At 42.7% G+C, this 27433-nt stretch overlaps 1 protein-coding gene across 5 annotated transcripts; it reads right to left on the reverse strand.

The window, feature by feature from the left end:
- Positions 1 to 6761: 6761 nt before the first annotated feature.
- ZBTB5 (zinc finger and BTB domain containing 5) lies at positions 6762 to 25588 on the reverse strand. Of its 5 annotated transcripts, XM_090039066.1 has the most exons (3): positions 25403 to 25561; positions 19158 to 19226; positions 6762 to 11696 (listed from the first exon to the last, which is right to left on the reverse strand). In XM_090039066.1, the coding sequence occupies exon 3, from the start codon at positions 11690 to 11692 to the stop codon at positions 9665 to 9667; it is 2028 nt and encodes a 675-aa protein (XP_089895192.1). In that variant the 5' UTR covers positions 11693 to 11696; positions 19158 to 19226; positions 25403 to 25561; the 3' UTR covers positions 6762 to 9664. The 5 variants fall into 5 exon arrangements, with proteins under 5 accessions (XP_089895192.1, XP_089895189.1, XP_089895190.1 ...); XM_090039063.1 differs by lacking the exons at positions 19158 to 19226; positions 25403 to 25561 and adding an exon at positions 25568 to 25588; XM_090039064.1 differs by lacking the exon at positions 19158 to 19226.
- Positions 25589 to 27433: the final 1845 nt, after the last annotated feature.

Genomic DNA, 27433 nt, shown 5'->3' on the forward strand with positions numbered 1-27433 from the left:
ATCTTCATTAATGAATTGGAAGATGGGATTGAATGCATGCTTAGCAACTTTGTAGGTAACAAGAAGTTGAGTGGGGTTACAGCTGCTCTGGGCTAGGATCTATGTCCTGGATGGATTGGAGAAGTGGTCCACAATCAAGCAGATGGAATTCAACAAGGACACATGTGAAGTTCTGCACTTGGAACAAAATAATTGCAGGCACAAATACAGACTAGCGAATGACTGGCTAGGGTGTGGCATGAGTTGGAGGACCTTAGGGTTACAACAGACCAGAAACTGAACATGAGCTAATGGTAAACTCGTTGCAAAAAAAACAGCCACTCTATTCAGCACTAGTAAGGCCTTGTCTAGAGTACTGTGTCCAGTTTTGGGCTGCAAACTTTAAGAAAGATGTGGACAGATTGTCAAAAGCCCAACGTAAAGTGACAAGGATGATTAGGAGCATGGGAATCAAGACTTATGAGGAGAGGCTGGAAGAACTAAGATCATTTAGTCTGAAGCAGAGAAGACTGAGGAGGGATTTGATAAGTCTTCAAATACCCAAAGGGTGATTACAGAGAGAAGATTGGCTTTTCTCTGTGGCTATAAGAGACAGGACTAGGAGAAATGACCTCAAGCTAAGAATTCCAGTCATGCTAAGCTACGCTAAGCTACAATGCTGAAAAGCAGGATGGGAGAAAGGGGCCTCCTGACTGCTGGATGACCCAGTAAAATACTTAAAAAAATAAAAACACATTAATGAGCAGAAAGACATTAAAGAGCATATGAAAACAGCAGCTACAAAAGTACAAGTTGGAACTTGCTAATGAGAGAACAAGTGCGTGAACTTGTCAAACTAAACAAATAAAGATGAGCATCTCAACAGAGAGGGAGATAAGAGTGGGCACAAGACATAGGGGTATACAGGTATAAATACAGAAGCTGAGCGATGTCTTCATAGAAACCCAGAGGAGCGTGGATAAAGTATGGCATCTCTACCAGTCCAGAGCAAGCTTCAGTAAGTCGGACTGGTTGTTAATCAAATCAACTGGTAGGCTGTACAACAAAAATAAACCTTTCTGAGCTTTTGCCACCAAACATATATTCGAGTTGTATTTTCTCATTGCCTTCAGGACCTGGAAGACGGCTTGCTAGTGTTGGCTTTCCAGAACATACAGGCTTCAACAGCCATATATCAAAAGTAACAGCTACCAGACACCACCGAGAAAACATTCTGCACACCTCAGAACAAGCTGCATCAGAGAAAATTTAGGTTGGATATTAGCATCTAGAGGGTCTTTCTGACTACGGGGGCGATCGAGCGTTGGAACAGGCTACCGGAGATCCTGTGAATCTCCATCCTTGGCAGTTTCCAAGAACAAATTGGACAGACACTTGGTTGGGGTGGTTTGGTCAGGAACAATCCTGCCTTGACCTAGATGACCTCATAAGGTCCCTTCCATCCCCGCTTTCCTATGATCCTACAATTCTTGAAATATGAGGCAATACCTCTATTTCCCTGACTGTCCTTCCCAAAACTTTGTACCTTCTTCTTCCAATACTCCAGGCCTGTGACTTGTCCCACCGAGTCTCTATGACACCACTTAAGACATAGCTTTGCTCTTCCCCTTTTCTTGTGAGAGGGAAGCAGCCTCTTTCCATCATTCCTTCTTCACTGAACATCATCCCCCAGTTAAGGGTGCCAATGCTTTTCTATCAGAGGGAGAGAAAGCTTGAAGCTATAACCCTCACCTCTACCTACTAGGATAGTTTATCTGTAATGTTCGGTGAGGTTAGGTATACTCACAAGATGTCCACCAGAGTTGGCCATGCCAGACAGAGTCATGCCCACTTTATGAATCCTGCTTAAGCTTAGCCATGAGATGCATGCAGAGCTGCTCAGCTCACAGTCAGAACACGGGTGCAAGACAGACATTTCGGAGTTGGCAGGGTTTGTCAGGGATTTTGAGGATCTAGATCTGGGATTTAGGTGCCTGAGCTCTCTTTGTTTATTTAACCCCAACTGGCAGAATTTAAGAACATTTTAGACACAACTGCTTGGCCTGGGAAAAGCATTTGAAAAATGAAGAATTCTCCCCACAACCCAGTTGCTCCCTGAGGATTCTAGTACTTCTAAGATCAATTCCTCAGCTCCCCCCTTCCTTTCTTTCTCTGCCTTCCTCACAGCTGGTCTCCCAACTCTGCCAGAGAAACTAAACTACATACCATGTTCTACGGTAAATGCTTTTGCTTGGGGGGGTGGGGGAGAAGGGTGCACAGAGGGCAGCAGCTGCAAAGAGGTGCAAGTTACATTCATTGCAAGCTCCAAAGGGTTTCCCAGTACTTCTGGTCCCAATTAAACAGGCAGGACCCTTCAAACTCCAGCAGAAAGAGCACTCAGAAATCCCAAAAGCCTTCAGTGATTGAAAAGGCATTTTCTTCTTTAAAAAAAAAAAATGCTCCCCCCCACAATATAGGAGGAAACTCTTTTCAGTCCAAACCAACAAGCTAATTTCCACTCCCACCTCCTCATGTAGTTTTCACAACAGCCACCTCCCACTTTGTGTTTGGTTCCTCAGGGCAGCAATTATCATTCCACAGCTCTCGGCCACTTCCTTGGAAATCCGAAAGAGACAAAGTCGAACCTGCCAAGATCCAAATGTGGAACAGAATGTGCAACAAAGAGCCACATTGAGGGATACAGACCCCTTATTCATGCAGGAAATGAACTGCTGTGGGATGCCTTCCCAGAGTGCAAATAAGTCTAATTGCACCCTCATAAATTTAAATTCCGATGTGAATCGTTTTCAACAATAATGTGAGGGACATCTCTCTGCAGAGAAGAGAGTCAACTTTGATATCAAAAGGAATAACGTCCTTCTGTGGTATAAACTTAAATAATACATACAAACTAACCATTAAAGGCACAGCAGAAAAAAAATTAAAAAAAAAAAAAATCACCCTTTAGTCAGAAGCACCATGTCTGAAATCAGCAGAAAGCCTGGTGACAGCCCAGGATGGTGATGGTGCTAATGAAATGTGACTAACTGTTCAGCCTAGTCATACTAAGGAAGATGATGATCTTAAAGCGGTTCCTGACCCAAGATGTCATGCTGCACTGTATGGTTAAAGCAGTAAGTTGAAAGGGGTTGCTAAGCATACATCTTTTTTTGGGGGGGGGGCTGACAGCTACACCAGAAACCATGGTGTATCCTAGACCTGTTATCGGGAATAGCTGGTAATTTGGGATTCTGACATGAACTCCCTAAGAGCCTAATGCTCAGAAAGTGTAGAGCACCAACTCTCCAAACTCCTGTTTTAAAACATATTATATGGAGACCCCAAATTAGGATTCAAAACCTATAGTTATACTACATAGGAAAATCCTGGCCAGAGCATATATGATAGAATACAAAAAATGTGCTAGCCACTGCCTGCCAATGTGAAGATTTTGCTTCTCTATTATGTTCAAGCAGCGTTTGGAACATCTATAAGTAAAAAGACTTGCTTCAAAAGTGCCCGTCCAACAAATACAGCCCAGGCTCTTTACCTCTTTCTCTGCTGCAGGCTTACACTGTCCCCCACAAACAGTAGAGGCAATATTATATTGTGACACACAACTCTGCTACCTCTCTCTCTTGCCACCTAATGCCCTGAGCCATATTTGTTTAATACCATTCTGCCAGAATAGCAATAGAAGTATAGCTGATCTCATGAACATTTTGTTAATGCACAAGGTAGCACAGTATCTTTGGCACTCTCTCATCTGTGTAAAGCAAAGCTAGCACAAAAAGACATTATTGAAACTCAGCAGATAGCTTCACTAGTTCTGTTAATCTGAATGTGTAGGAGTTTGGTCTTTGCTTTTGCTACCATGGTACAATTTTCTTTACTGATAATTTGCTCATTAGCTACATAATTATAACTATTTAGCTCATCCATGGCCCTTTTCATCTGTTGATCCTGAATCAATTTACAAAGCACTATGCTTTCATCTTCAACTTCTTTTTCAGAGGTAGTTGGATCATAGTAGAAATAAGCACACAAAAGAAACCTTACATGAATGGATCCATCTCTGGATACATAAAAGGAACAGATCTATTAAGAGTGCCATTTTTACAACAATGTTTAGATCACAGCCAATAGATGATTCAAGCAAAACTATTTTTGCGCAGTAATAAAAACACACTAACACTTCAGAAATACCTATTTGAAAAACCTTAACAGATTTTGGGATATAGCACAGTAATCTTGCCACACAGCCAGGTATGCACAACAGAAATCAGGGTTGTTTAGCAATAAGTAAAGCTCTTAGTTCCATTGGCCTAAGCAAAACTTATATTTATACTGTGCTCATTTCAGCTCCTGACTGAAAAAAAATAAAAAATAAAAAATCAACCAACAGTTGGTTAATCCCAGTGTTTTGTGAGATGATAGATAGATGGCCATCAGGGGGTAGTTGACCAGTAAGTAGTAGTATCACATCCATAGCAGGCAAATATTTAAAAGCTAGCTATGCAAGAAGCAAAGATTTCTTAGGGTGATATTTTTTATTGGACCAACTATGTAGCTGGAATTAAATTAGACAAGCACTCAAATGCAAGCCATTCTTTGACAATCCAAGATCTTTCAGGACCGGGACTCCTGTTTAATACCATTTTCTGCAAACAAGGACCATGGGATTACAGTGGACAAGAAGCTGAATATGAGCCAACAAGATGCTTTTATTGCAAAGAAGGCTAGTGGCATACCGGGCTGCATTAATACTTAGCAGAAGCATTGCCAGCAGATTGAGGAAGTGATTCCTCCCCTCTATTTGGCACCTGTAAGGCCACTTCTGGAGTACTGTGTTCAGTTTTGAGCCCCCAACTACAAAACGGATGTGGACAAGTTGGAGAGAGTCCAGCAGAGGGTAACAAAAATGGTAAGGGGGCTGGGGCACATGACTTATGAGGAGAGGCTGAGGAAACTGATCTTATTTAGTCTGGAAAAGAGAAAACAGAGGAGATTTAATAGCAGCCTTCAACTACCTGAAGTGTAGTTTCAAAGAGGATGGAGCTAGACTTATCAGTGGTGGCAGATGACAGAACAAGGAGCAACAGTTTCAAGTTGCAGCAAGGGAAGTTTAGGTTGGATACTAGGAAAATCTCTCACAAGAAAGGTAGTAAAGCATTGGAATAGGTTACCCAGAAGTGGTGGACTCTCCATCCTAACAAATGTTTACGACTCCAGTAAACAGAGCCTTGGCTGGGATGATCTAGTTGGGGAGGGTCCTGCTTTGGGCAGAGGGTTGGACTAGATAACCTCTTGAGGCCCCTTCCAACCCTCATTTTCTACTATTCTATCATTTCTGGACCTTTGTGGCTGCACCACTCTTAAAGTACACTAAAAGATATATAGGTATTTGAATGCTCATTGCTTACACTTACCATGTTGGCTGGGACTTCATAGATAGAAGGCACCAGAGGTTTTCTCTAGTTGCCTTTAAGCCAAGCTGGCATCAGGAGTTAGTAATGCCACTAGACTCTAGTAACTAGAGAAATCTCAGTAAAACTTTCCCGATTTTGCTTTAAAACGGGTGTTGGAAGCCTACACAGCTCACAGAGCCTTTGGATCTGGCCCACGGACCCATGTTTTCAGTCACAGGGGTGTTCGTCCCATGCTACCCCACAGTCAGCCATCGGGGGCTCCAGCAGAGGGTAGCTCTGCCTGTACTATGCTGCAGCTGGGGGCAGGGATTCACAGCATGAAGCAGCAGCGATACAGTTGGGTCTTGATGGACCCCTCCAGTTTCTCCTCTGCCTCACCAGAAAACCTTGCTGACCCCTGCTTTAGACAAAGAACAGGCAGTTAAACCAAGGCAACATACAGTGGTGTGTATGTTAAATGCCAACTGGCAGGGAACAAAAACAAACATGTTCTAACTTGTAAATATTTCCCAATTTTCAGCAGCAATCTTCTGAAGATAGCTAGTTTTGTAAACAATTAAAATTGACATAAGGAAGCTCAAGTGCTTAATGAAGTGAACTTCCCTGCAGAATCTGAACTTTGCATCTGTAGAAAGTTCATACAACTTCTGCCCAGTGACATTTTAAACTGGTTCAAAGTCATTTTCTTCTATGACCAATTCTTAGTCCAATACTTCAACCTTGTTTCTTTTCTGATCCAGCATACTTCCTTAAACAAGGGAGTTGGCTATTAGGGGACGGCCTTCCAAGAAAAGCAAGATAATTAAAATTATAAAGTAGGTAGGTACTACTATGGTACTTTGCTTTGTATCTAGAAGCAACTAAAAAGGCCTGAGATACACTAATGTACCACTAACCATGCTATTCAATCACAGCGGTATTAAAATAAGGGTAATACAGCCCATCTACAATTTTATGCCCTTTCATTTTTAAGGCACCCTTAGTCTTCTCCAAAAATATTTTAGAACTTCTCTTTTGCAGCATACCCAGGTTACCCCACTTTTAATATATTGGGCCAAGGAGGGAAGGAACTTTTAGAAACCTGCTGCCCTGAGAGAAAACACTCTAAAGCCACCCTACTTTGTTATGAGGAAGAGCTAAGCTCAGGCACCTGTTATGGGTGTAGTACAGCACAGAAAGAGACAATTTCAGGTGGGCCAGTCACATTATTTGGGATGTTTTAGGTCATGCTTAACACCTTCACCTCCACTCCAAGAACAGAGGCAGCTAATGCAGATCCCAATACACTGGCTGGTAGACTCTAACATAAAAATCAGAATTAAATCAACAAGTAAATCGAATCAGACACACCAGCACAAAAATGTAGTATTTATTTTTCAGACATTTTTCATAACACTAAACATATTGACATCTTCACATGAGATCTAACCATCAGGCTCAGCTAGTAAGTCTTGAACAGAAGTGGGATGAGACATTTTTATGATAATTATCAGGCTTGGAAATTAGAGGTTAATCATTGCATGACATTGGTCAACTAGATAGTAATATCATTGATATTACTTCATAAAAGGCCAAGAAAGCAACAGCAGTCTGATGAATGTGTAGCATGTTCCCCTATAAATACCAGAACTTAATGAATTATGAAAATAAAGTTTATTGCATCCAAAAGATACCCAAACTTTAAGTTTATTATATTTTATTTGGTTTAGGGAATATTCCTCCATTACTCTAGCCTTTTCCAAAGCCATGAAGTTTTTATTTTAAAAGCTCATGCCAAAGTAGAGTTAAATATGTCCATGATGATATTCTTCTTTTTAATTGCAATTCCATCTTCCTGCCCCATCTCAACCTTTTTTTTCCTCTGAATGCTAGTTTCAGATGCATATACTTGATACAAGAAACAGCTAAGAACAGAAAAAGAATTTAGCTTTTGAACAGAATCCTGAACAGGAAAGGAAGATGAAAAAAATAGGCAAAACTTTACTAATAAGGCAACTCATCCTCAGTAGCATAACTACGGTGGGGCAACAGGGGCAGCAGCCCCAGATGGCAACTTGGGGGAGGGTACGCAGAACTATATTGGTGTTCCAGTAAGAATGCTTAATAATATTCAATGTTGTTAGCTGTTTAAAATCAATATGATTTCCAAACAAAACACAGTATTTTCTACTGTTATTTATAAATGTGGCCTATTTCTTTAGGGCCTTGAAAGCCAACAGTCAGAAATATGACCATCAAAATAACTCTCATTGAGCTTCCACATTTTTTTTAAATTATTGTGTGTCATTTGCAATAGGTCCATTCTCCCATTAACTTTGGATGCTCAAGTGAGAAATCAAGTGTTAAGAGAAAAAGAGGCAGGATTTTTTCTTCATTACAAGCTTAGTGGGAAAAGAAAGTAAGTTGTATTTCCTTATTAACCAACTACTGTTTCACAGAGACCACATGTAGGATTCCATGTTTCTTTTTATCTGACAATCACAATCTAAGTTCCCACACTCCTGCTATCTTGATCACTCATCAAGGCTGAACTATGGAATAAGAATTTTATTTTCAGGACACCTAAATTTAAGGCCAACACCCCTAATAAATAGCAGAAGAAAATAAATCAGATACTACTAACACCACAGAAAGTAGAAGGTTGGAAAGTCTGCAAAATGATTTTTAATATTAAAAAACCTCAACAGTTTCTGTGAGTTAGCTAAAGACGTTAATGATCCATTTTCTTCTGAGTTTGACAGAGATGCTGAAACACTGATCCATCAGTACAAGTGTTCCAAAAAGGTTTTTAGAAAGGTTTTTTTTAAAACCAATGTTGAAATTAAGTAGTTAAGTTCACGTGCATCATAAACATCTTCAAATAGTATTAGTTACCATGGTATCAAAAAGGAGGAAATTAAAACAAGATCTATGCGATTCACTTGAAGCATAAAGATTACTGACCTCCATTTTACAAAGTTTACAATACTGTTTTTTTCAGTTAAATTTGACCTGGATTTTTACTTACTCGGTAAAGTATATTTATGATATTTCTCTAAACTGGAGAATTAGAATTGACTGCTACATTTTACACAGAGATGCGTAAGAATATGGCAAAATGAGCTCATTCCTGACTACTGTGATCTCAGGAATGCTTCATTGTTGGAAGAACACTAAGTATATGGAGAGGGAAATTAAAGCCTGAAGATAAGTGCATCAGAAAAGGATAGTCTGCTTATACAATAAATTTGGATCAGAATGACTGTCAGAATCTGGAAAGGGTACACAGTAAAAGAAGCCACCACAAAATCATATCTCCCATTTAAAATAACAAAGCAGACAAAGACAAACTCTTTTCAGACTTCTATGTATATGGAATCTTAACATATGAAATACAAGTTGGTTAAAATACCGCTAAGAATAGCACATACAGAAACAGTACTTCACTTATCACACAATACAAGTTTTTACAGAAAAAACTTGGTGAAACACCTAGAAGATTTTGCTGTATTCAAAGTATATATACATCTAACAGTCCAAAAGTTACTCATCTTGGACTCAGTGTAAGCACCTTCATTACACAGTGTCCGTTACTGCAAAACAGCCAAAAATACATTCAGAACCCCTAAAACTATTTTCATAATTAACATATTTTAAAGCATTTTATGGCAGATGGGTGCATCCAAAGTCATTTTTTCTTCTGAAGATATGTAATCTGCACTAAAGAGCTTTTTGCATTACGGTTCATATTCATGATATCAATTTCTTTTCTAGGTAATTTAATTAAATGCTGTTACAATTTTTAAAAAAATCCTAAAAAAAATGTGCACTTCAGTTTCTCATTCTCGAAACGTGCTACTTTAACATCCTCAGGAGCTAACTACGTTCAAGCTCACCCCTTCTTCCCCACTTCCACCCCCCACAAAGGAACTACTCAATTTTAGGGATTGTATCCCTATAAGCCCAAGGCCTGCATTTACATAATAATAATAATGTTGAATATTGTTACAGTGTCTCCTTCTGAGGATCTCAAAGCGCTTCACAAACTGTTGTTTAAGCCTCACAACACCCCTGTGAGGTAGGTTAAGGTATTACCCCCATTTTACAGAGCCAAGACTTTTGTGTGTGTGGCACAATCACACTTAAGTATTCACTAGTCTTCAAGGACAGCTTCCTAACCTGAAGCCTAGAACAAAATAACGTTAGTATGCCAGAAGCGTTTCGGTTCTGGTTCCTACAGTCCGTCCTGGTGAGTTTGAAGGGGTGATGGGGAAGGGCTAAAGCAAAGTGCTGGGTAGGTTGCTGCTCTGCCACCGCAGACATGTGGTTTTGGAATGTTTGTACAAGTGGCTGGACTGGCTAAACCGCTTGCCACATTTTAAACAGGCATAAGGCTTCTCCCCCGTGTGCACACGGATGTGCTTCTTGCAGTCTGTTAAGGTCAAGAAAGTCTTGCAGCAGATTTTACAGGCATATTTGCGAGCACCTTCCACAACCAAGACATTGTGCTCAGATAAGGCCTTCTTGCATTTTGAAAGAACATCAGCAGATGCCCGGGTCAACTGGGGTGGACCAGGCTGTGAAGGATGCCCATTTTCAAAAGAGGAAGTGGTCCCATTCATTATCAACTGGGAATTTGATGCACTATCTTGCATCTGGGAACTCCTGACAGAAGTCACAATAGGCATTTTGGGGGCTATGCGACGATACCCAGGAAAACTACTAGCTCCACCTCTGGCAGAGCCTATCACTGCCCTTGATAAAGAGTGTAGCCCCAAACCAGACCTTGGGAAATCCATCCCAAACTGTTCAGCAGCTCGGTAACCGGAAGTCTGTACACATGGAAGACCCATTACATCTTGCATAGGCCTAACAAAATGGGAATCTGCAGGTTCACTGAATGGATTCTCTATATGAGAGACAGTAGCAGAGGAATGACTGTTACTGGGCCCAGACTCTGGGCTCATTAAATAAGAGGCATCTCCCTCCATTCTGCAGTCACTAGTGGTATTTGGAATGTTATCATCATTGTTCTGATTAGCAACAAAATTGCCCCCTCTGCTCTTATTCAGAAAATTTGAGATGCTGAAAGTGGACTTGTGTTCTAGATTATTTGACACCTCCATAATATGGATGTCTCCCACCCTATCAGTACTAGACTGTGGATCAGAAAAGCTACGGTCACTACTTTCAGGACTCAATTCTATCTTTTCTGCAGTCACCACTCCTCCTTCCACTTCAACAGACTCGCTGCCTTCTGCTTGAGAAGTGACATCACTCACTTCATCTTGAGGCTCTGGAGAACTCAAGGGCTCAGATTTCACTACTACCCTCATGTGTTCTTTCTCATTTAGACTAACATCTGGATTTTCACACTGAAAACTATTTTTCTCAGAAGTAGCCTCTTGGTCATAGCTGGTTTCTACTTGTGTTGCCTGAGATGCCATGGATGTTTGTGAAATGTTCCCTCCACTGTTGTCAGATTGACTGGGCACTTGAGCATCTTCTTGGGCACTGAAAGACTGATCAAATATGATTGCATTATCTTCCTGGTTATCAGTAACAGCATCAGCTTTAGAATTGTCCACAATCTTTAGTGAATCTGGTGAAAAGAATTCTTCTCGTGAATGAACTACTGACTGCCCACTCTCTGGAGTTACATCTGAAATGGATTCATCTAAGGTAGGCCTGATTCGTTGTCTGGCTCGGTCTTCAGAAGACTGTTTCCGCTTGTGGAGACGCCGCATCGGAAAAGTAGTGCGCTGCTCTATGTTACTTCTGATTGATGAGCTCATAGTATTTTGCTGTTCTTCTGTGTTCTGAGTAGAATTCAATGCAGAGCTCACTATACTCAGCCCAAGTTGTTGGAGCATAAAGGATCGTTGCATGCGAGCATTCTGCTCTTGAACTCTCTCACTAGGCGGAGACATTGGTAGTGTCCTTGTAGTAAGATAGTGTTTACAGGCTTTCACAACAGAGTTCAAATGCAAGTGGGAGGCTGCTAGCAAGACATCCATAACATTGCTCTCCCCAAGCATGAGTGTGGAAGTATACATCATGTCAATCAGAGCAGCAAAAGCTTCTGCTGTCACCACCTCGCTGTCCAGCTGGATCATGTTCATGGTCTGATCTCCTTCTGCTACAGTAAAGAGAGCTCGGAAATGAGTGCTGCATGCTGCCAAAACTGAGCGATGGGCTTTGAAATGCCTGTTCCCCACCACAATCACACAGTCACAAAGTTGGCCATGAAGACGCTGGTAGTTTAACTGCTGAAAGATCTGTTCAAAGTGTCCTGGGAAATCCATGATTCTACAAAACAGAAAAAAAGACAAAAAGTTGAAGATGTATTGAGATTGTAGTGAGTCACTGGTTAATATCTGAAGGAAGGTGGCTCAAAGATAAACTAATAACAGCAACTGATTTAATTAATCAGTACTACGCTGATATCACACCTCTGCCAGTATACTGCAGAAAACTAGACTTGGCTGGATTGATTTTATTTGCCACAGGATCTAAAAGTTCCCAGCCCAGAATTAAATATGTTATAGACTAATTTGGTAGAGATGCTCATCATTAAGGTTGCCTGCCAATTATGAAAATAAACTTTGACAAACTAACTGTTCATTTTGATTGAGAATGGTTATCCCTAAAACTTTTCCCCCTTTAGTCAACTAATCCTAGGGCTAAGCAAGAAAAAAGGCAATCTCTCTCATCTGTTTTCAAAGGCCCTTCGCCCCGCAGTAAGGAAGTATGAAGGAAGAGGTAAGCTACAATAATGAGGAGAGGGGACTGCAAAAAGCAAGGAGGTGGAAGAAGAGGGAAAGGTAAGCATGTAAGGGAGACAGGAACAGAGGTGGATACTAGCCACAGGAAGGACTAACTAGTAATATTTCCATACAAAACCTGGGATTGAAACATATATGCAGTTATCCCTTTCAGCAGGGATAACTGCATACTAGTGTTTCCAGTTTCTCCATAGCTCAAGGAGTCAAGGACTGTACTGTGAATCTGGATGTCCAAAACCTACTACTGGTAATAACTCTGTGTGATGTAAATTGGGGGTGAGGGAGGAGAATAATTTTGAAAGATAGGAAATTACTTATTGCCAAAGTAATGAACATAAAGACGGAAAAAAGTCAAGAATGCAGAAGTTTAGGAAATGCCAGAAGGTAGGCTGCCTATAACTTAATTCTGCCTCCTTGTGCGTTGTATAGTTTTGTACAGTTTTCAATTAAAATGGGCATATAATATCTTTTAATCAGAGGACCACCAGCTCTTTCAGTGTGCAGAATGAACAGTGCTCTGAGAATAAAGAGCTGTGTAGTAAACAAGGCTACTTTCTTCAAGAGCACTACTTCACACTGCAAAACTACAAACGCAAACTACAGGAAGAGAAACAATTATCTTAGGGTTCAGGATGTGAAATGCCACCCCGAATTCTACCCGTCTCTGCCACAGAATTCCTTTGTGATGCTAGATATTTTGCGTAAATCCAGATGTTCACAACACAATCACTGATTGTATGCTCCTCATTTTATGAGGGCCCAATCTAAGATTCCTGTGGTCAGATTTGAAAAAATGCTGTGCATTCACAACTACAGCTTAAGTAAATGGGAATTGTGCTTTGAACCTAGACTGCTGTACAAATACAAATATCTTTGAAAAAGTTAGGATCACAAGTCAGCCATTCAGAACTAATGGACACTTGATAATATTGGTCCTTAGTTCACTAGAGGTGTTGTGGAGAGAACTGTGTTAACAACAAGATACTGTCATACTACAGTGGACATTGAAATGAGCATCAGGAAGACAGTAATTTTGCATTAAGTACAGAATTTGTTAAATCAACGTGTGGGCTTTTCAGGACAATAAAAGCTACCTTCTTAGGCATCTGTACAGACCTTACAACATAGATGTAGCAGCAGCAACACACCAGTGAAAGTCACCTGAGCACAGGGAATCATATGACTGTGATCACCCATAAGCCTGCAACTTCCCATTGCTATGTGTCAGCAGGTAATCAATTTGACAGTGGCAGATCAACTGCTTGGGATGACTATTAGAGAGGTGCACGCAGCTGTGGAAAAGATGTTAAAGGCACACTTCATAAGGCTTTGCAATACACAGAAGGTTAATCGTGGTTCTGCCACTCAGACTTCACAAACTGGAGGAACCATCAATAGTAGCCTTTGCTTTCCACACAAAGCTTCAGGGAAAAAGTGTTGCCATTCGTTTCGTGTGGCACCTCCAGGCACCGCAGATCACCGTTAATGCATGGGGAGTGTGGAAAGGTCCATGGTACTGTGATCTTTAGAAACTCTTTACCTTTTCTTTACTGAAAAAAGGAACTTTGGCTCTCAGGATGATCACGGAGAATAGTAGCCTGAAAGCTGTCCTGTCATTGTGGGAGACTCAAAATATGCTCTGCATCCTTGGCTTCTAAAGCCTTTTACAGAACACATAGATAGGATAAAGGACCTGCTCAGTTATGCCCTAAGTAACTACTCAGTAACAATAAAGAATGTTCTTGGAAGACAAAGCAAGAGTACAGACATCTATTAATAAGGGCAGAAGCTACTGAACAAGCAATACATGTCTCTATAACTGTTCTCTGTAGTTTGCACAGGGTGCAACAGAAAAAGAGACTCTCAGGGAAGAGACAAAGGTGCAGTTTCAGGACACAAAACATTGAGAGGTTTTTTCCAAACCAATAATTATAATGGCAATGGGAACCAAGATACCTTGTAGCAATTGGCTGGTAATACTGTAATGATATTTTATTATGTTTTCTGGCAGGGTCTCATTAATTTGTGCATCCACTTGTAGACAATTTGGAAACACTTTGTCAAAGATTTCTTAGAAAAGGCTTTGTTGTTTGTTTATAGAAAAGTGCATTTTTATAAAGCTTTCCACAAAATTTACTAGCTGAAGTACCCTCCCAAAAACCATACCTCTTTGTTTCCGTTAGTTCCTATTTCTGGTCTTGCACAGACTAATTCTCTGGTCTAACAAAAGATCTCCCTCTGGCTCTAGTTTAAGGGTCAGGTTCTGGGCCAGTGCTCTGGGTGGGAGCTTCCACTGAGCCAGGAGGGCAACAGGTTCTGCATCCAGGCTCCTAAACCCATGTGTGGTGTCCAGAGCTGATGCCACCACCCGCACCTGCAATTGATGCCTGGTGCTGCTGGGCAGAAGCAGTCCCACCTGCTTGCCTGAAACCATGTAGCAGCCAGAGCTGCCAACCACCTGAAGCTATCAACCAGATCCAATGACTTTGTGGCATTCCACCCATAGGGCAGGCAGGCTAAATCTGCTAGTAAGCCAGATCCGACCCGTAAATTGTATTTCACCCACCCCCTGCCCTAGTTGGTGGCCTCATCAGCACCTTCACTGTTGTGTGCCACAAACTGAGGTTTGGTATTACTTCCCAGAAAAAGTACTGGCTCCTTATTGTAAGATCAGGTAGCTAGAACACAAGAAATCTCTTTTTTGTTCTTTGCTTTCTTATATGCCTGTCTGAACTGCTTGTCCTTACTGCAGCATCCTAGGAACAATCCCTCTTGGCCGATGTGCCCAACCAGTCAGGCCCATGGGTCTGATCTGGCACACTAGGCTGGCCCCAGTCCATGAGCCCAGCTCCAGCCCCACACCAAATCATACCCACAGTCCCGCCCCATGCATGGGACCATGTCATTTAGTACACAGGGCTTGGAAATCCAGTGGGTGGGTGGGAAGGAACTGTTTGCACTGTTACTTGCCACTGCTGCCCTGACACCAAATTTCTGAATCAGTGGGCAGCCTCACAGGCCAGATCTGGCCCACGGGCTGAAGGTTGATCACCACTGCTCTTGGCCATTTACTAGGGTAGGTGATCATTTATCTGCTTCTTGTAGTGGCTCTTGAAGCAGGCCCACACCATCACCTCTTTCCAAATGGAAAGGCAATCCAGAACCTCTATATTGCTGCAGACAATTGCAAAAGGTAGGGCTGATGTAACAACATATGCTGAGGTGAAACCTGCTCATGGACATAATGCTGAGGTATCTGAATCCAGGATCATGCAGCTTCAAATGAACCAATCCTAGATGCATGTCAGCAGTAACAAGATGGTGATGCCACCTCAACATGATCCCTGAACAGCAAGGGGTGCTCAGCAAAACAGGCAAGTGAGTCCTAGTATGATGCAAAGCTATCTTAGATAAGTTTGAAATCTCAACACATGAAATGATTAGAAATTCACCAGGTTTGTTTGGGACACCCACATACCACCTCCATCCCTCCCCTACATATTGTATCCAATATATTACTCCACATTTAACTACTTTATATCTCCAAGGTGGCCAAGTCAATGCTGGTATACAAATGCTCAATTTAGCATCATCTAATTTTTGTGTGTTCACTTTCTCAATGATTTCACCTTTTTGGGCGCTGTTCAGCAAACTGATCATAATACAAACATAGTTCAATGGTTTGTTGACAAGCATAAGAAATGGGAATGATTTAATGTAGCAATCTGTGCAATTATACAGTGAAATTATGTCAGCCAAATAATTTGCATTTTTTTGTGCATGTCACTTATCCCTTAGTGCAGTTCTTTTAGTCATAGATATATTAATTCTAACACTCACTTTTACAGTCAGTTATAATCTTCAAAGGATACTCATTATAAACCCAGTTCTTTCCTAAAGAAAATTATCCAGTTAATTTGCTCTTGAAACTCTCAAGCCATCTAGTAAGTTGATCAAAATTTCCCTTTCCACTTATTTTTGATTATAATATTCACAATATTAAATCAGAACTTTTCTATAGGATATGTTTAGCAAGGGTTTGAAAGATTAATATGCCTACCCACCAGAGGCAAGTGGTAAGATTTTTTATCCAGTTAAAAAATTTTTTTTTCAAAAAAAAAAATCAATCAAGATAAGCTATCAGTTTCAGAGATGTTAAGCTTTCAATATAAAAATCCATTCTTTGCAACCATAACAACTACAAGTGGCAGGGCTTGGGGTTTTTGGGGCGGGGTGGTGGGGGGAAGGGGAAGAGGATTTTGTAGTGAGGAGGCCAAAGAGAGAGAAAATACTTTATCGTTGTTTCTTGTAAAATTCAAAATAACATACTCTAATTCAAGTTACTTATATGCTTTGAGTCATAATAAAAGTTTTAAAAACTTCTTGAAACTACTATACTAGAATGTTAATATTTACACTTTTCTAAAGCATGATTTATATATTCACTAAACAATGTATATCAATAACACCAGGGAAATGTATATTTCAGTCATAACAGCCCCAAGTTATGCAGGAGCAGAAACTAAATTCATATGTAATGGTATGCCTGCACCAGTAAGTCACTGCAGGATCAGTGTCTAAGATCACACTTTTAACAGCAGATAAAAGTAATTTTGGATTAGGTCTTGACAGCATAAAAACTCCTATTAGGACCAAATTGTGGGGCAAAAAGAACAAACTACAATTACAAACTGTATGAAGCCAGTGCAAAAATTAAGACACTCCAAGCTCCTATAAATCAGCTATCTGATCAAACTGTAGGGATCACAATGCCTTATTCCAAAACAAGTTACTTAGAGAACCTAGAATCCCCCGAAAATAAACACCACCAACAAAAAAAACAAACACATTTTCACTTAGGTTACTGACATGTACAGTACAATGTGTCTGCATGAAAGGGGATGGGGGAAATATTCTCAACTATCTCAAATATGCCACTGTTAAGCGGAAAGCTATAAAACGGAACTAAGCATACAGTTAAACTTAACCCATAAGTCGGAACCAGTATTACTATTTGTTCACCTCTAGCTTCCCAGTAAGCTGGTGGTGGAGTTTACTGCTTGGATTTCTGCCTCCACATCCACCTGCTTTTAAAACATACTTGATGTTCTGGATGCCAAGTCTGTAGGAATCTTTAGCAGATTAACTACTACCTGAAAAAGTGCCAAAATGACATTAAAGAACTTAAGCTAATAAAGTTACATTTTACAAAATATATCAGAATGCACTCTTACTGAGCTTACTTTTAGCACAGCAGTTACTAAAAAACCCCATAACCCATGCCCAAACCTTAAAAACATGGGAAGTCTTTGTGTTTTTTGACACTGCCATATTGCCTATAATATGACTATACACTCCATGAAGGCATGCATTTTACCCATCTCTCTCTCTTGCCTCCCCCCCCCCAGCAGCCTCCTGCATCTTGTGTATCACCGTTCCTGTGCTTCAAAGTGGCAGTGGGGGTGCTCAAACTAAAGCCTGCTCAAACGTGGGAGGCTGATACAGGATATGTGGTGGTGTTTTAAATTACAGTGGCTCCCCCCACCCTGGAGCAAGTGTAAAAGTGCCCAATAACTCCTTGCTTTCCTGTTCTTACCAAAGATCATGTCCTCAAAGGTTTACTCTGAGGTCACTCAGAAACAGGCTTTTGGGGCTTTCTGCTTCAACCACACTTTTAACATAGTTTCCTCAAAATGGCCAAGGCTGGCATAAAAGTGATTAGAAGGCAGGGTAGATTTGGACATTATAGACCAACTAAATTAGAGATTTATAGCATTAGCTTTTGTGAGCCTGAGCTCGTGTCATTAGATGCAAAAAGCGATTATATATTGCTGCCATTCTATATTCAGTTAACAAGAACACATTCTCATTTTAATAGGATTCTAACTAGCTACACATTTCAATTCTTCTCATCAGAAGATAAAAGCATTAAGTTACTGCAACTTTTACCTTTAATTACTATCAGTACTTTTGAAAAAGGCAACTACCTATATCTGGTCTAGCCCAATACTGGTGGCCTTGACTTTCTCATGTTACTGCTTATTGATAATATATCAAATCCTATTGTGATGCTCTAGCTACTGACCATGTCTCCAGCATAAAACTAAAATGTAAAATACCCATATTTTAGTGCATCATGGCAAAGTATATAATCTGCTAAAACTGTTATTTTTTGCTAAGAAAGTGCCAGTTTCTATCAGTTTACTGAATTCTGAATCCAAAAATGAGGCAGTTACACATTTGTTAGAGAGAAAATAAACAACCCCCACATGAAGAACAGTCAAATCTGGAAGGAAGCATAGTCCAGAGCAAGGGTTCTCAACCTTTTTCTTCCTGAGGACTGGCCTAGATCCCCAGTCTCCCCCAATGGCCCCAGGTACAGTAGGTGAAACTCAGCAATGAGGAGGCTCAGACCTCCACTCACATGGGCAACAGCAGCAGCACCACAGAGCTTCACTCACCCCCCCACCTGCAAAATGGAAGCTGTGCCCCCACCCCATCCTCAGGACTCACCCCAGCCCCGGGGGGAGCCAAGGAGGCTTCTCCCCCACCAGGCTGGGCCAGGCAGATCCCCTGAAACCTGCTCACGGAGCCCCCAGTTGAGAACCAATGGTCCAGAAGACATGATTTGGGCTATGGCATGAGGGGGACCTGGGTCTCCAGTAATATGGCCAACATGACCTTGTTTAATTACTTTTATTTATAATGGGAGCAGTCAGGGTGGTAGTTCATGATGGATTAATCCTGCTCTTCACTAGTAACAAGCATGGTAGTTGTTTCTAGCCAGGTAGAATGCAGGGTAGTCTACAAGGTGTAATTTACCCTACCTTCTGAAGTCTAAAAGAACCAGTATACAATTATATCGGCATAAAGAAAGGAGGTTGAAAAGAAATACCTACTGCTAACTGGTATTGCCCTAATGAAGCGAGCTGATGCTTACAACAAAAGCTTTTACTTCAAAGAAAGAAAGAAAGCTTTTACTTACTAAGGGTGCAGGAAGGCTAGCAAGTACAGCAGAAGACCAGCTTAACTTAGCAGGGAACTCTTCAATGACCTAAAGCACAAAAAGGAAGCTTACAAGTGGAAACTTGGGACAAACGACTGGGGAGCAGTACAAGTATGGTGACCATATACTCAATCTTGGCTGGGACACTCCCAAATTCCATAAGCCAGTCCTGGCTGGTTGTTCAAAAGTTGTACCAAGGTCTGGCAGGAAGGTAAGAGTGGCATGGTGCGCCAGGCAGGCACTGCTCTTACTGTGTGGGAGCAAGGCAGGCTGACTGGAATAGGTACCACCCCACCTGCATGTGGCATATCCTTGCTCCTGCACAGCAGCAGAGGCGTCTGCCCAGCTGACTGCCTGGTGCACCATGCCATTCTGCATCCCCACCGGACTAGAGCCTGCGTCTTTTGACCAACTGGCTGGGACAAGCCTACAGAACGAGGGAGCATCCCAGCCAAACCAGGACATATGATTACCTTAAGAGTATTGTTCAGGGATGCAAGTATGAAACCAGGAAGGCCAAAGTACTATTGAAGTTGCACCTGGCAAGGGACATAAAGGGTAACACGAAGGGTTTCTAGAAGTATGTCAGCAACAAGAGGAAGGTCAGGAAAGTGTGGGTCCCTTACTGAATGGGGGAGGCAACCTAGTATCAGAGGACACAGAAACGGCTGAAGTACTCAATGCCTTTTTTTACCTCAGTCTTCACAGACAAGGTCACCTTCCAGACTACTGCACCTGAGTGCACAGTTTGGGGAGGAGGCGAGCAGCAGACAGTGGTGAAAGAACAGGTCAGGGACTATTTAGAAAAGCTGGACATATAAAAGGCCATGGGGCTTGACCTGATTCACCCTACGGTGCCTGAGGGAATTGGCTGACGTGACTGCAGAACCACCTGCCATTATCCTTGAAAATCGGGAGAAGTCTTGGATGATTGGAAAAATTAAAATATAGTGCCCATCTTTAAAAAAGGGAAGGAGGATCCAGAGAACTACAGGCTAGTCAGCCTCATCTCAGTTATAAACCATGGAGCAGGTCCTCTATGAATCCATTTTTAAGCATTGAAGAAGCAGATGATTAGGAACAGTCAGCATGGATTCACCAAGGGCAAGTCATGCCTGACTTACTCTGTTTGCCTTCTATGATGAGTTAACTGGCTCTGTGGATGTGGGGAGAGCAGTGGACACAATATACTGTGAATTCAGCAAGATTTTTAATATGGTCTCCCACAACATGCTCACAATCAAGCTATGGAAATACAAGTTGGATAAATGGACTGTAAGGTGGATAGGGAGAAAATTGGCTGGATCTTCAGCTTCAAAGGGTAGTAATCAATGACTCTACGTCTAGCTGGCAGCCAGTATCAAGTGGAGTGATCTAGGGGTCAGGTTTTGTTCAATATCTTCATCAATGATCTAGAAGATGGGATGGAGGGCACCATCAGCAAGTCTGCAGATGACACCAAGCTGGGTGGAGTAGTAGATATGCTGGAGAGTAGGTGTAGGATTCACAGAGACCTTGACAAATTGGAGGTCTGGGCCAAATGAAATCTTATGAAGTTCAATAAGGACAAGTGCAAAGCCCTACACTTAGACTGGAACAATCCTGCACACAAACTGGGGACTGACTGGCTAAGCAGCAGCTTTGAAGAAACGGACCTGGGTGTTATAGTGAGTAATAAGCTGGACATGAGTGAACAGCATGCCTTTGTTGCAAAGAAGGCTAACAGCATACTGGGCTGCATTAGTAAGAGTGTTGCCAGCAGACTGAGAGAAGTGATTCTTCCCCTCTATTCGGCACTGGTGAGGTCACATCTGAAGTATTGTGTCCAGTTCTGTAGTGGGAGGTCCAGAAAAGATGTGGACAAATTGGAGAGAGTCCAGCAGAGGGCAACAAAAATGGTTAGAAAGCTGGAGAACATGACTTATGAGGAGAGGCTGAGGGAACTGGGCTTACTTAGTCCGGAGAAGGGGAAGGGAAGGCTGAGGGGGATTTAAACCACAGCCTACAACCACATGAAAGGCAGTTAACAAGAAAACAGAGCTAAACTGTTCCCAATGGTAGCAAATAACAGAACAAGTGGAAATGGTCTCAAGTTGCAGCAAGGGAAGTTTAGATTAGATATTAGGAAAAACTCTCTCACTAGGAGGGTAGTAAAGCACTTGAACAGGCTACCGAGAGAGGTTGAGGAATCTCCACCCTCAGAGGGTTTTTTTAAGACCTGGGTAGACAAAGTCTTGGCTCGGATGATCTATTTGGGAACGGTTCTCTTTGGTCAGACTTGATAACCTCCTGAGGTCCTTTCCAACCCTAATTTTCTATGATTCTACAATTATGCATCTCTGATTTAGTTATTCTACAAGGTGCAAATCTATCCTGCTTTCTGCAGTACATAAGAACCAGTAAGCAATCAAACTGGCATAAAAAAGGAAACTAAAAAGAAATACCTACTGCTGAGTGGTACTGTCCTATTTAGCAGATGTAAGGTAATGTTATGTAAAAATATTGTCCAAGGAACATCTACTTTAACAAAAAGGGATAAATGGTAGGATACCTTATTCACAAATATTAAATGCTCATTATTGTCTTCTCATTCCAAGATATTATGTCAAGTGTATCAGTTTGATCTACACCAAACAAGGAAACTTCCAATGATTTATCAGTTTTTAACTCTTATGTTTTGTCACTTTCACATCCCTTTTGTTAAATTAAAACCTAATAACAAGCCCATCGAAACTTTCTTTTAACTATAATATCAGTACTGCTACACTTTAATATAAACATATGTTCAGTTTTCATATCGATCTGAAAAGCAAACAGATTTACAAGGAGAGTTGCTCCTAGTTGTTACGTTTCTATCAGGAGAGTTGCTCCTAATTTCTACTAGGAGAGTAGCATACCAGCATTCATTCAGTTTTTCCTGGGGGAAAATGCACCCAGAAGGAGAAAGATCTTTTGGGTAAGTTCTCCCTTGCAAGAGAATCTCTGGCAAGAAAGAACATGTATACGTTCCTCTTCTTGTCTGGTACAAGAGGAGGGTGAAGGAGCAGGGCTTCTGACTCATCTGGGATGGGAGTAAAGTGTAGGAGATGAGTAGCCACTACTCCCCATGCCTTCCCTACACCAGGATCACCCCAGTTTGGTGAAAGCACAGGAGAAGGGGCAACTGTAGAATGAATGCCTGTATGCTCCCTCTCCCAGAAAGATTTCTATCGTGAAAATTTCTAAGAAACTGCCACTGGTAGAAATGAACACCTGTTCATGGCCTAGGATGGCATCTCTGCCACTGACCATCTGCCCAGAGGAGAAAGGAACCCAACGCAAAAAACTCCCTATGCATGAATCCAGTCATACATACCATGGGGAGCCAAAGAGCTGCAATTCAGCATCCAAGGAAAAAGACCAGCCACAGATACCTCTCAGCACAATACCTTCAACCTCTATATTTCCTACTTAATGGAAGTTCAACAACTCTAGTGACTCTTCTCTCATCCCTTGCTGATTTTGAAGCAGCCTTTGCCTGCAGTTTCTTAATCCTAGTCTTATCCAACCAGTGATTATTTAGTTTAACTCTGTATGAAGTACACTTGTAATTCAAAAGAAAGCCCATATCAAAGCATCAGATAACAATTATGCCACCTTCACTATACATGATACAGCCTTTTTACATTATTTTAACTTCCAAAGCACATCATTTTATCCACAAATTGATCCAGTGGATCAATGCTGAACTTTAAGTGAGATTTGTCATGTGTCTGCTTCTGTTCACCCCAAAACCATTTGTATTAAAAAATATTTCAAGAACATCTCTGCTGATGGGAGTGTCATTTGAACCACCACTAGTAGCGAAGTGTGTACATTATAAAAGTTTATATAAATCTACAGCACATTTAGATTGAATGACATTTTTGTTGAACTACGCTAACACTGCATTTCTTGACTCTTGGAAGATCTCATGCATCAGTTTTAGGGGAAAAAAGTTCAAAACATCAAAAGTACAAGCAATCAACTTTTGTCTAAATTATTTTTATTTATAGGAAAAAGTTAGAAACAAACTCTGTTATAATCTTTGAAAAAGGGACTTAACTGATAAATTAAAACTACCAGTGGAGGAAAAAAGTGGCCACTAATAGATAATCCGACTTGGAAAAAAAAAAAAATCAGAAAACCAGCAGTATATACTTAAGTCCTTTGCTTTGTTCTATATTAGTTTTATGACAAATGGAATAGGGCAGCTTACATGGGTAATGATCTGACCTTTGCAGAGCTTGTCCTTGTTAATACAAATGTATAAGAAAAGCTAAGTCTAATTATGTCAGTGAGATAAATGCCACATGCAGTTAACAAACCAACTTTATACAATTAGCAGACTGCCTACAGAACGTTTGTGCAATGACAGCTTGTTCTGTAATGTACTGCACGGCATTTGTGAAGTATTATCTTCTATCACATTATGAACAATTCAATATACATCATAAATACTAGCTAGTAACCTTTCTAGAAAAGTCACCCAACTTTATTTTTATGCTTACTGAAATCCCAAATAATCAAAAGCAGAATTTGAGGGGAGAGAGGAAAACAGAGACAGGCTAGCTAGTATCAGGCAGAATACAAGATTTGCTTTGCACTGGCTCAAACAGTTCATTACTAAGGTAAAGACTATACCGACTCCATAAAATTTTAAGTAGTACCTGAAACTCTCTCTCAATATTCAGCATTACATTTTACTAATCCTATTTGACAGCTTCCCAAAGAGAAGTAACAATCCTGCAGTAGATTGTTTTGAATGCAATGTCTCACATTATTTTGCTACATGCTTTTAACGCTTGACTTGCTTAGCATCACATATTTTTTTAAAAAGTGTCTCGGAGTCCTACAGCAGAGACGGAACTCCACCTTCAATTTCAGCAGTCTGCAACATGTCAAATATTGTCTTGAGATATTTCATTATGAACTAGCTATGACATGACTGATGCTTTGAAAGTGACAGATTTGTCTGAGCTGACAAAAACTTCAATCTGGCAAGACAGAAATCTTTGAAATGTGAGCACAAAGGCTCAGATGAGTATAATAAAACTCTTCCTGCTTGGGTGGGAATGACACTATTATTTAGCAATGGTTTTAAATATGAGCACACTACAGTTTTATATTCTTGACAACAGCCACTACATGTGACCACCGCTCGCCCAGCAGCATTCAAAGACTAGGCCCTGAGTGCCCCTTCCTCACAAGCAACCAACCACCCTGAAGTTACCAGGACCTTTCACCTTAGTGCCACAAGATCTACCCTGTTAACTATTTTTTGATGTCACTTCCAGACACACCACTTGAGAAGCCAAATAGAAACCTGGAAAAGTTTTTTCCCAGGGATGGTTCCCGATAACAAATGCATTTGCACACACCCCGCTCCCCAGATAGGGACCCCACCTGCTTGCAGCAGCTCCAGCCCAGGTGACTCCACTGCACAGCCTTCTTCCAAAGCAGCACCCAAGGGATCCTCTCACCAAGCCCCCCCCACCTCAGCCCTACTCAGCTACTAGGTAGTGGGGACGCAGCCAGAGCTATCTGACGCACGGGGCTCTGGCCGTTAGCCCAGTGAGGACACACCAGCCTCCACATTATGTGTGTTGGAGGGGGGGCAGTCAGGAACTGGGCATCAACCGATTGGGGGGGGGGGGAACGAGAAGTGCGAGAACAGGGCTCCAAGCAAACTAACAAGTGTTTGGAGCAGGGAAGCCAGCCTGCAGGAGCAAGAAGCGCCCCCCGCCTCTGTTTTTACTCAATTTCAAGTTACAAAGGCCCGGAGGCACTCGGAAGGGGGTGGGGTGGGGCACGAGGAGCCGCTGCGGAGGCTGTGGGGGGCCAGAGGACGGGGCCTCCCCAAGGCCCCGGGGGCGCCTGTCAGGCAGGGCCCAAGGCCCCGTCACTCACCGGCCCATGCCGCGCGCCGCCGGCGGGAGGGGGGGAGGGGGGGCGCGACCCCACCCCGTCTCGCGCCTGTCACCAGCGCACTCCGCGGCCTCGCACCCGCCGCGCTCCTGGCGCATGCGCACGAGGCCGCCTCACGCAGACAACCGCAGCAAAGGAGACTCGCCCGCCGTCTGCCTCGCGCCGCGCGCACGCGCACTCGCGCGGCCCTGACGCCGCGGGGCTCGCGCGCCGCCCGCCGCCGCCGCTTCCTTGTCCTACACGCGCGCTCCCCCGCCCCCAGCGTCGCCTCGCCTCACCTGCGCACCACAGCCCCTCCCCCCGCGGCTCGCGCTCTCCCGGCGGGAGGGGCCTAGGCCAGGGGCTGGCGGCGGCCGGCGGCGCCCGTTGCTGTGGGTCCGCCCGGGCAGCTCCCTCTCCGGCGCGCGCGCCGCTCTCCTCCCCCCACCCCCTCCAGCTCCTACTCTGCGGCGGCCTCGCCGGCAGCCGGAAATGACGCCATCGTGTCCCGGCCACTCCAGGGAGAGCGAGGTGGAGTGGGGGGAGGGAAGCGTCCGAGCCCACCCGGGAGACGGGCGTCCTGGCCAATCACAGGCCACAATTCGCGGCCCTTGGAGCCCGAAGGGACTCGCCTAGCCAGTCACGCGGCTGCTTACTGATAACTCCGCGGTGCCACTAGGGTTTATCAAGACGTCGGCCGCTGATTGGCTGGGCCCGTCCAAAACAAGGGGAAAGCGCCCGAGCGTTCGCAGCAGTTAAGCTGTGTGGTCCTGGGTAGGGCAGTTTTGTCCGGTTCAGGGATCGGGCGCAGGTGACCGCCCCCCCGGGGGCACGCAAGCACAAGGCTGTTGTTGCGAGGGGCACCGTAATTATCGTATCTGTAGGACAGTTCCAGCCCTTGTGGGATGTACGGTCTGTAATACTAAGAGTTCAAAGTAGATGATGGTTTTTGAAGGAGCTAATTGCGAAACCTAAAATGTCCAAAACCCAGTTCTCGGGGAATCTTAACTGACTTTTAGTTTGTATTTTGTTTTTTATGGAAGATGTTTTGTGTCCCAGGTCAAATCAAACCCAAATCAATGGAAATCATTCAAGAGCCACACGTGGGTCTTGCTACCAGCAAGTGTCCTCCACCCCTGCCTGGGGCTTCAAATGCTTCCAGATCCTTGGGCAGGCATCCTACCTGCAGGCCCAACCTTGGAGACTTGGGATTTGGACACCCCCAAGTTTTGCTTGTCCTCCACCATATGGCCGCAGGAGCAAGCTAGGGAGGAGTCACCCACCTCCATTTCCATAAAGTCAGCATGTAGCTGAGATCCTCCCACTGGAAGTCCCTAGTGGGAGGGTAACTCAGGCAGGGGAAATACTGGGACCACCAAGATGGTTTTTCTACTGGCAGAGGAAAACTGGGAACGTGGCAAGGGGGCAGTACCCTGACGATCCAGTTCTCACTCACTCACTCGCGGCTTATAGTGATCAGCAAGAAGTAAATAAAGACTTATCTGCATACTAATTTGCATCTTTTTTTCAGTGTACCATAGTTTTTCAGCAAATACGATATATTGAGTTTCCAATACAATAATTTGTTATTTATGACCTGGCAACCCTGCACAAGGGTGGGAGGCTGGGTCTTGCCTCCACCACAAGGGCAGATATGTCTTGTTTGTGCACAGAGATATGCTCCTGAAATAACCTAGATACTCTGACTTCACACCTGAAAGCTATGACAGACTAGAAGCAAGAGTAAGCAGCTACCTAGAGGGAGGTAAATCTGGAGTTGTGACAGCAGCACTAGATCTGGCCCAGAGACCGCATGGATAGCTGCCCAGCTTAGCTGTGAATCAGGTTGCTGGAGTCTTGTGAATGCCTCCCATGAAGTTGCAATTTTCTATATATAATAGTAAGCCTGTTGGAAAACACCATATTCATATTTGCATGACTATGCCTTGCATGTTGAGAGACTCTGATAGCATGTTAGAGGCTATTAAGAAGCAGCTTGGTACACAAGTGGGCAACTCAGTAGTGACTACATCTGCCTGTTCTGTGTAGCTGCTCTTGGTAATGTTGCCTGGTTGCTAATAGTCCAGTGCACCTGTGTATAGTTTGGGTGAACTTGCTTTGGCTTCTCTTGTACTTCTCCAGATAAAATACAAGGTTCCATAGATTTTGTTGGGTGCAACAAAAAGAGGTTTTTTTCCCCTTCCATAGTACATCAAAGATAATGCAAGGATAGGAACCGGGAAGAGATGTCAGTGCATCCTCATGGTGGAAGAGCAGAAGAAAACATCCTTGCTGAAAGCTAAACTATGCTCAGGGCACTAGAACAAAGC

This window comes from Crocodylus siamensis, chromosome 3 (assembly GCF_052110815.1).
Source record: "Crocodylus siamensis isolate JL-2025a chromosome 3, ASM5211081v1, whole genome shotgun sequence".
In the NCBI taxonomy this organism is placed as follows: Eukaryota; Metazoa; Chordata; order Crocodylia; family Crocodylidae; genus Crocodylus; species Crocodylus siamensis.

What these genes read in the sequence shown, in the direction of transcription:
- ZBTB5 (XM_090039062.1), bottom strand. Translation starts at nt 25,222, where the DNA reads ATGCGCCAGGAGCGCGGCGGGTGCGAGGCCGCGGAGTGCGCTGGTGAC. An exon ending in GCGGCGCGCGGCATGGGCCG is followed by an intron (nt 11,697 to 25,106) that starts GTGAGTGACGGG and finishes TCTGTTTTGTAG; the next exon opens with AATCATGGATTTCCCAGGAC.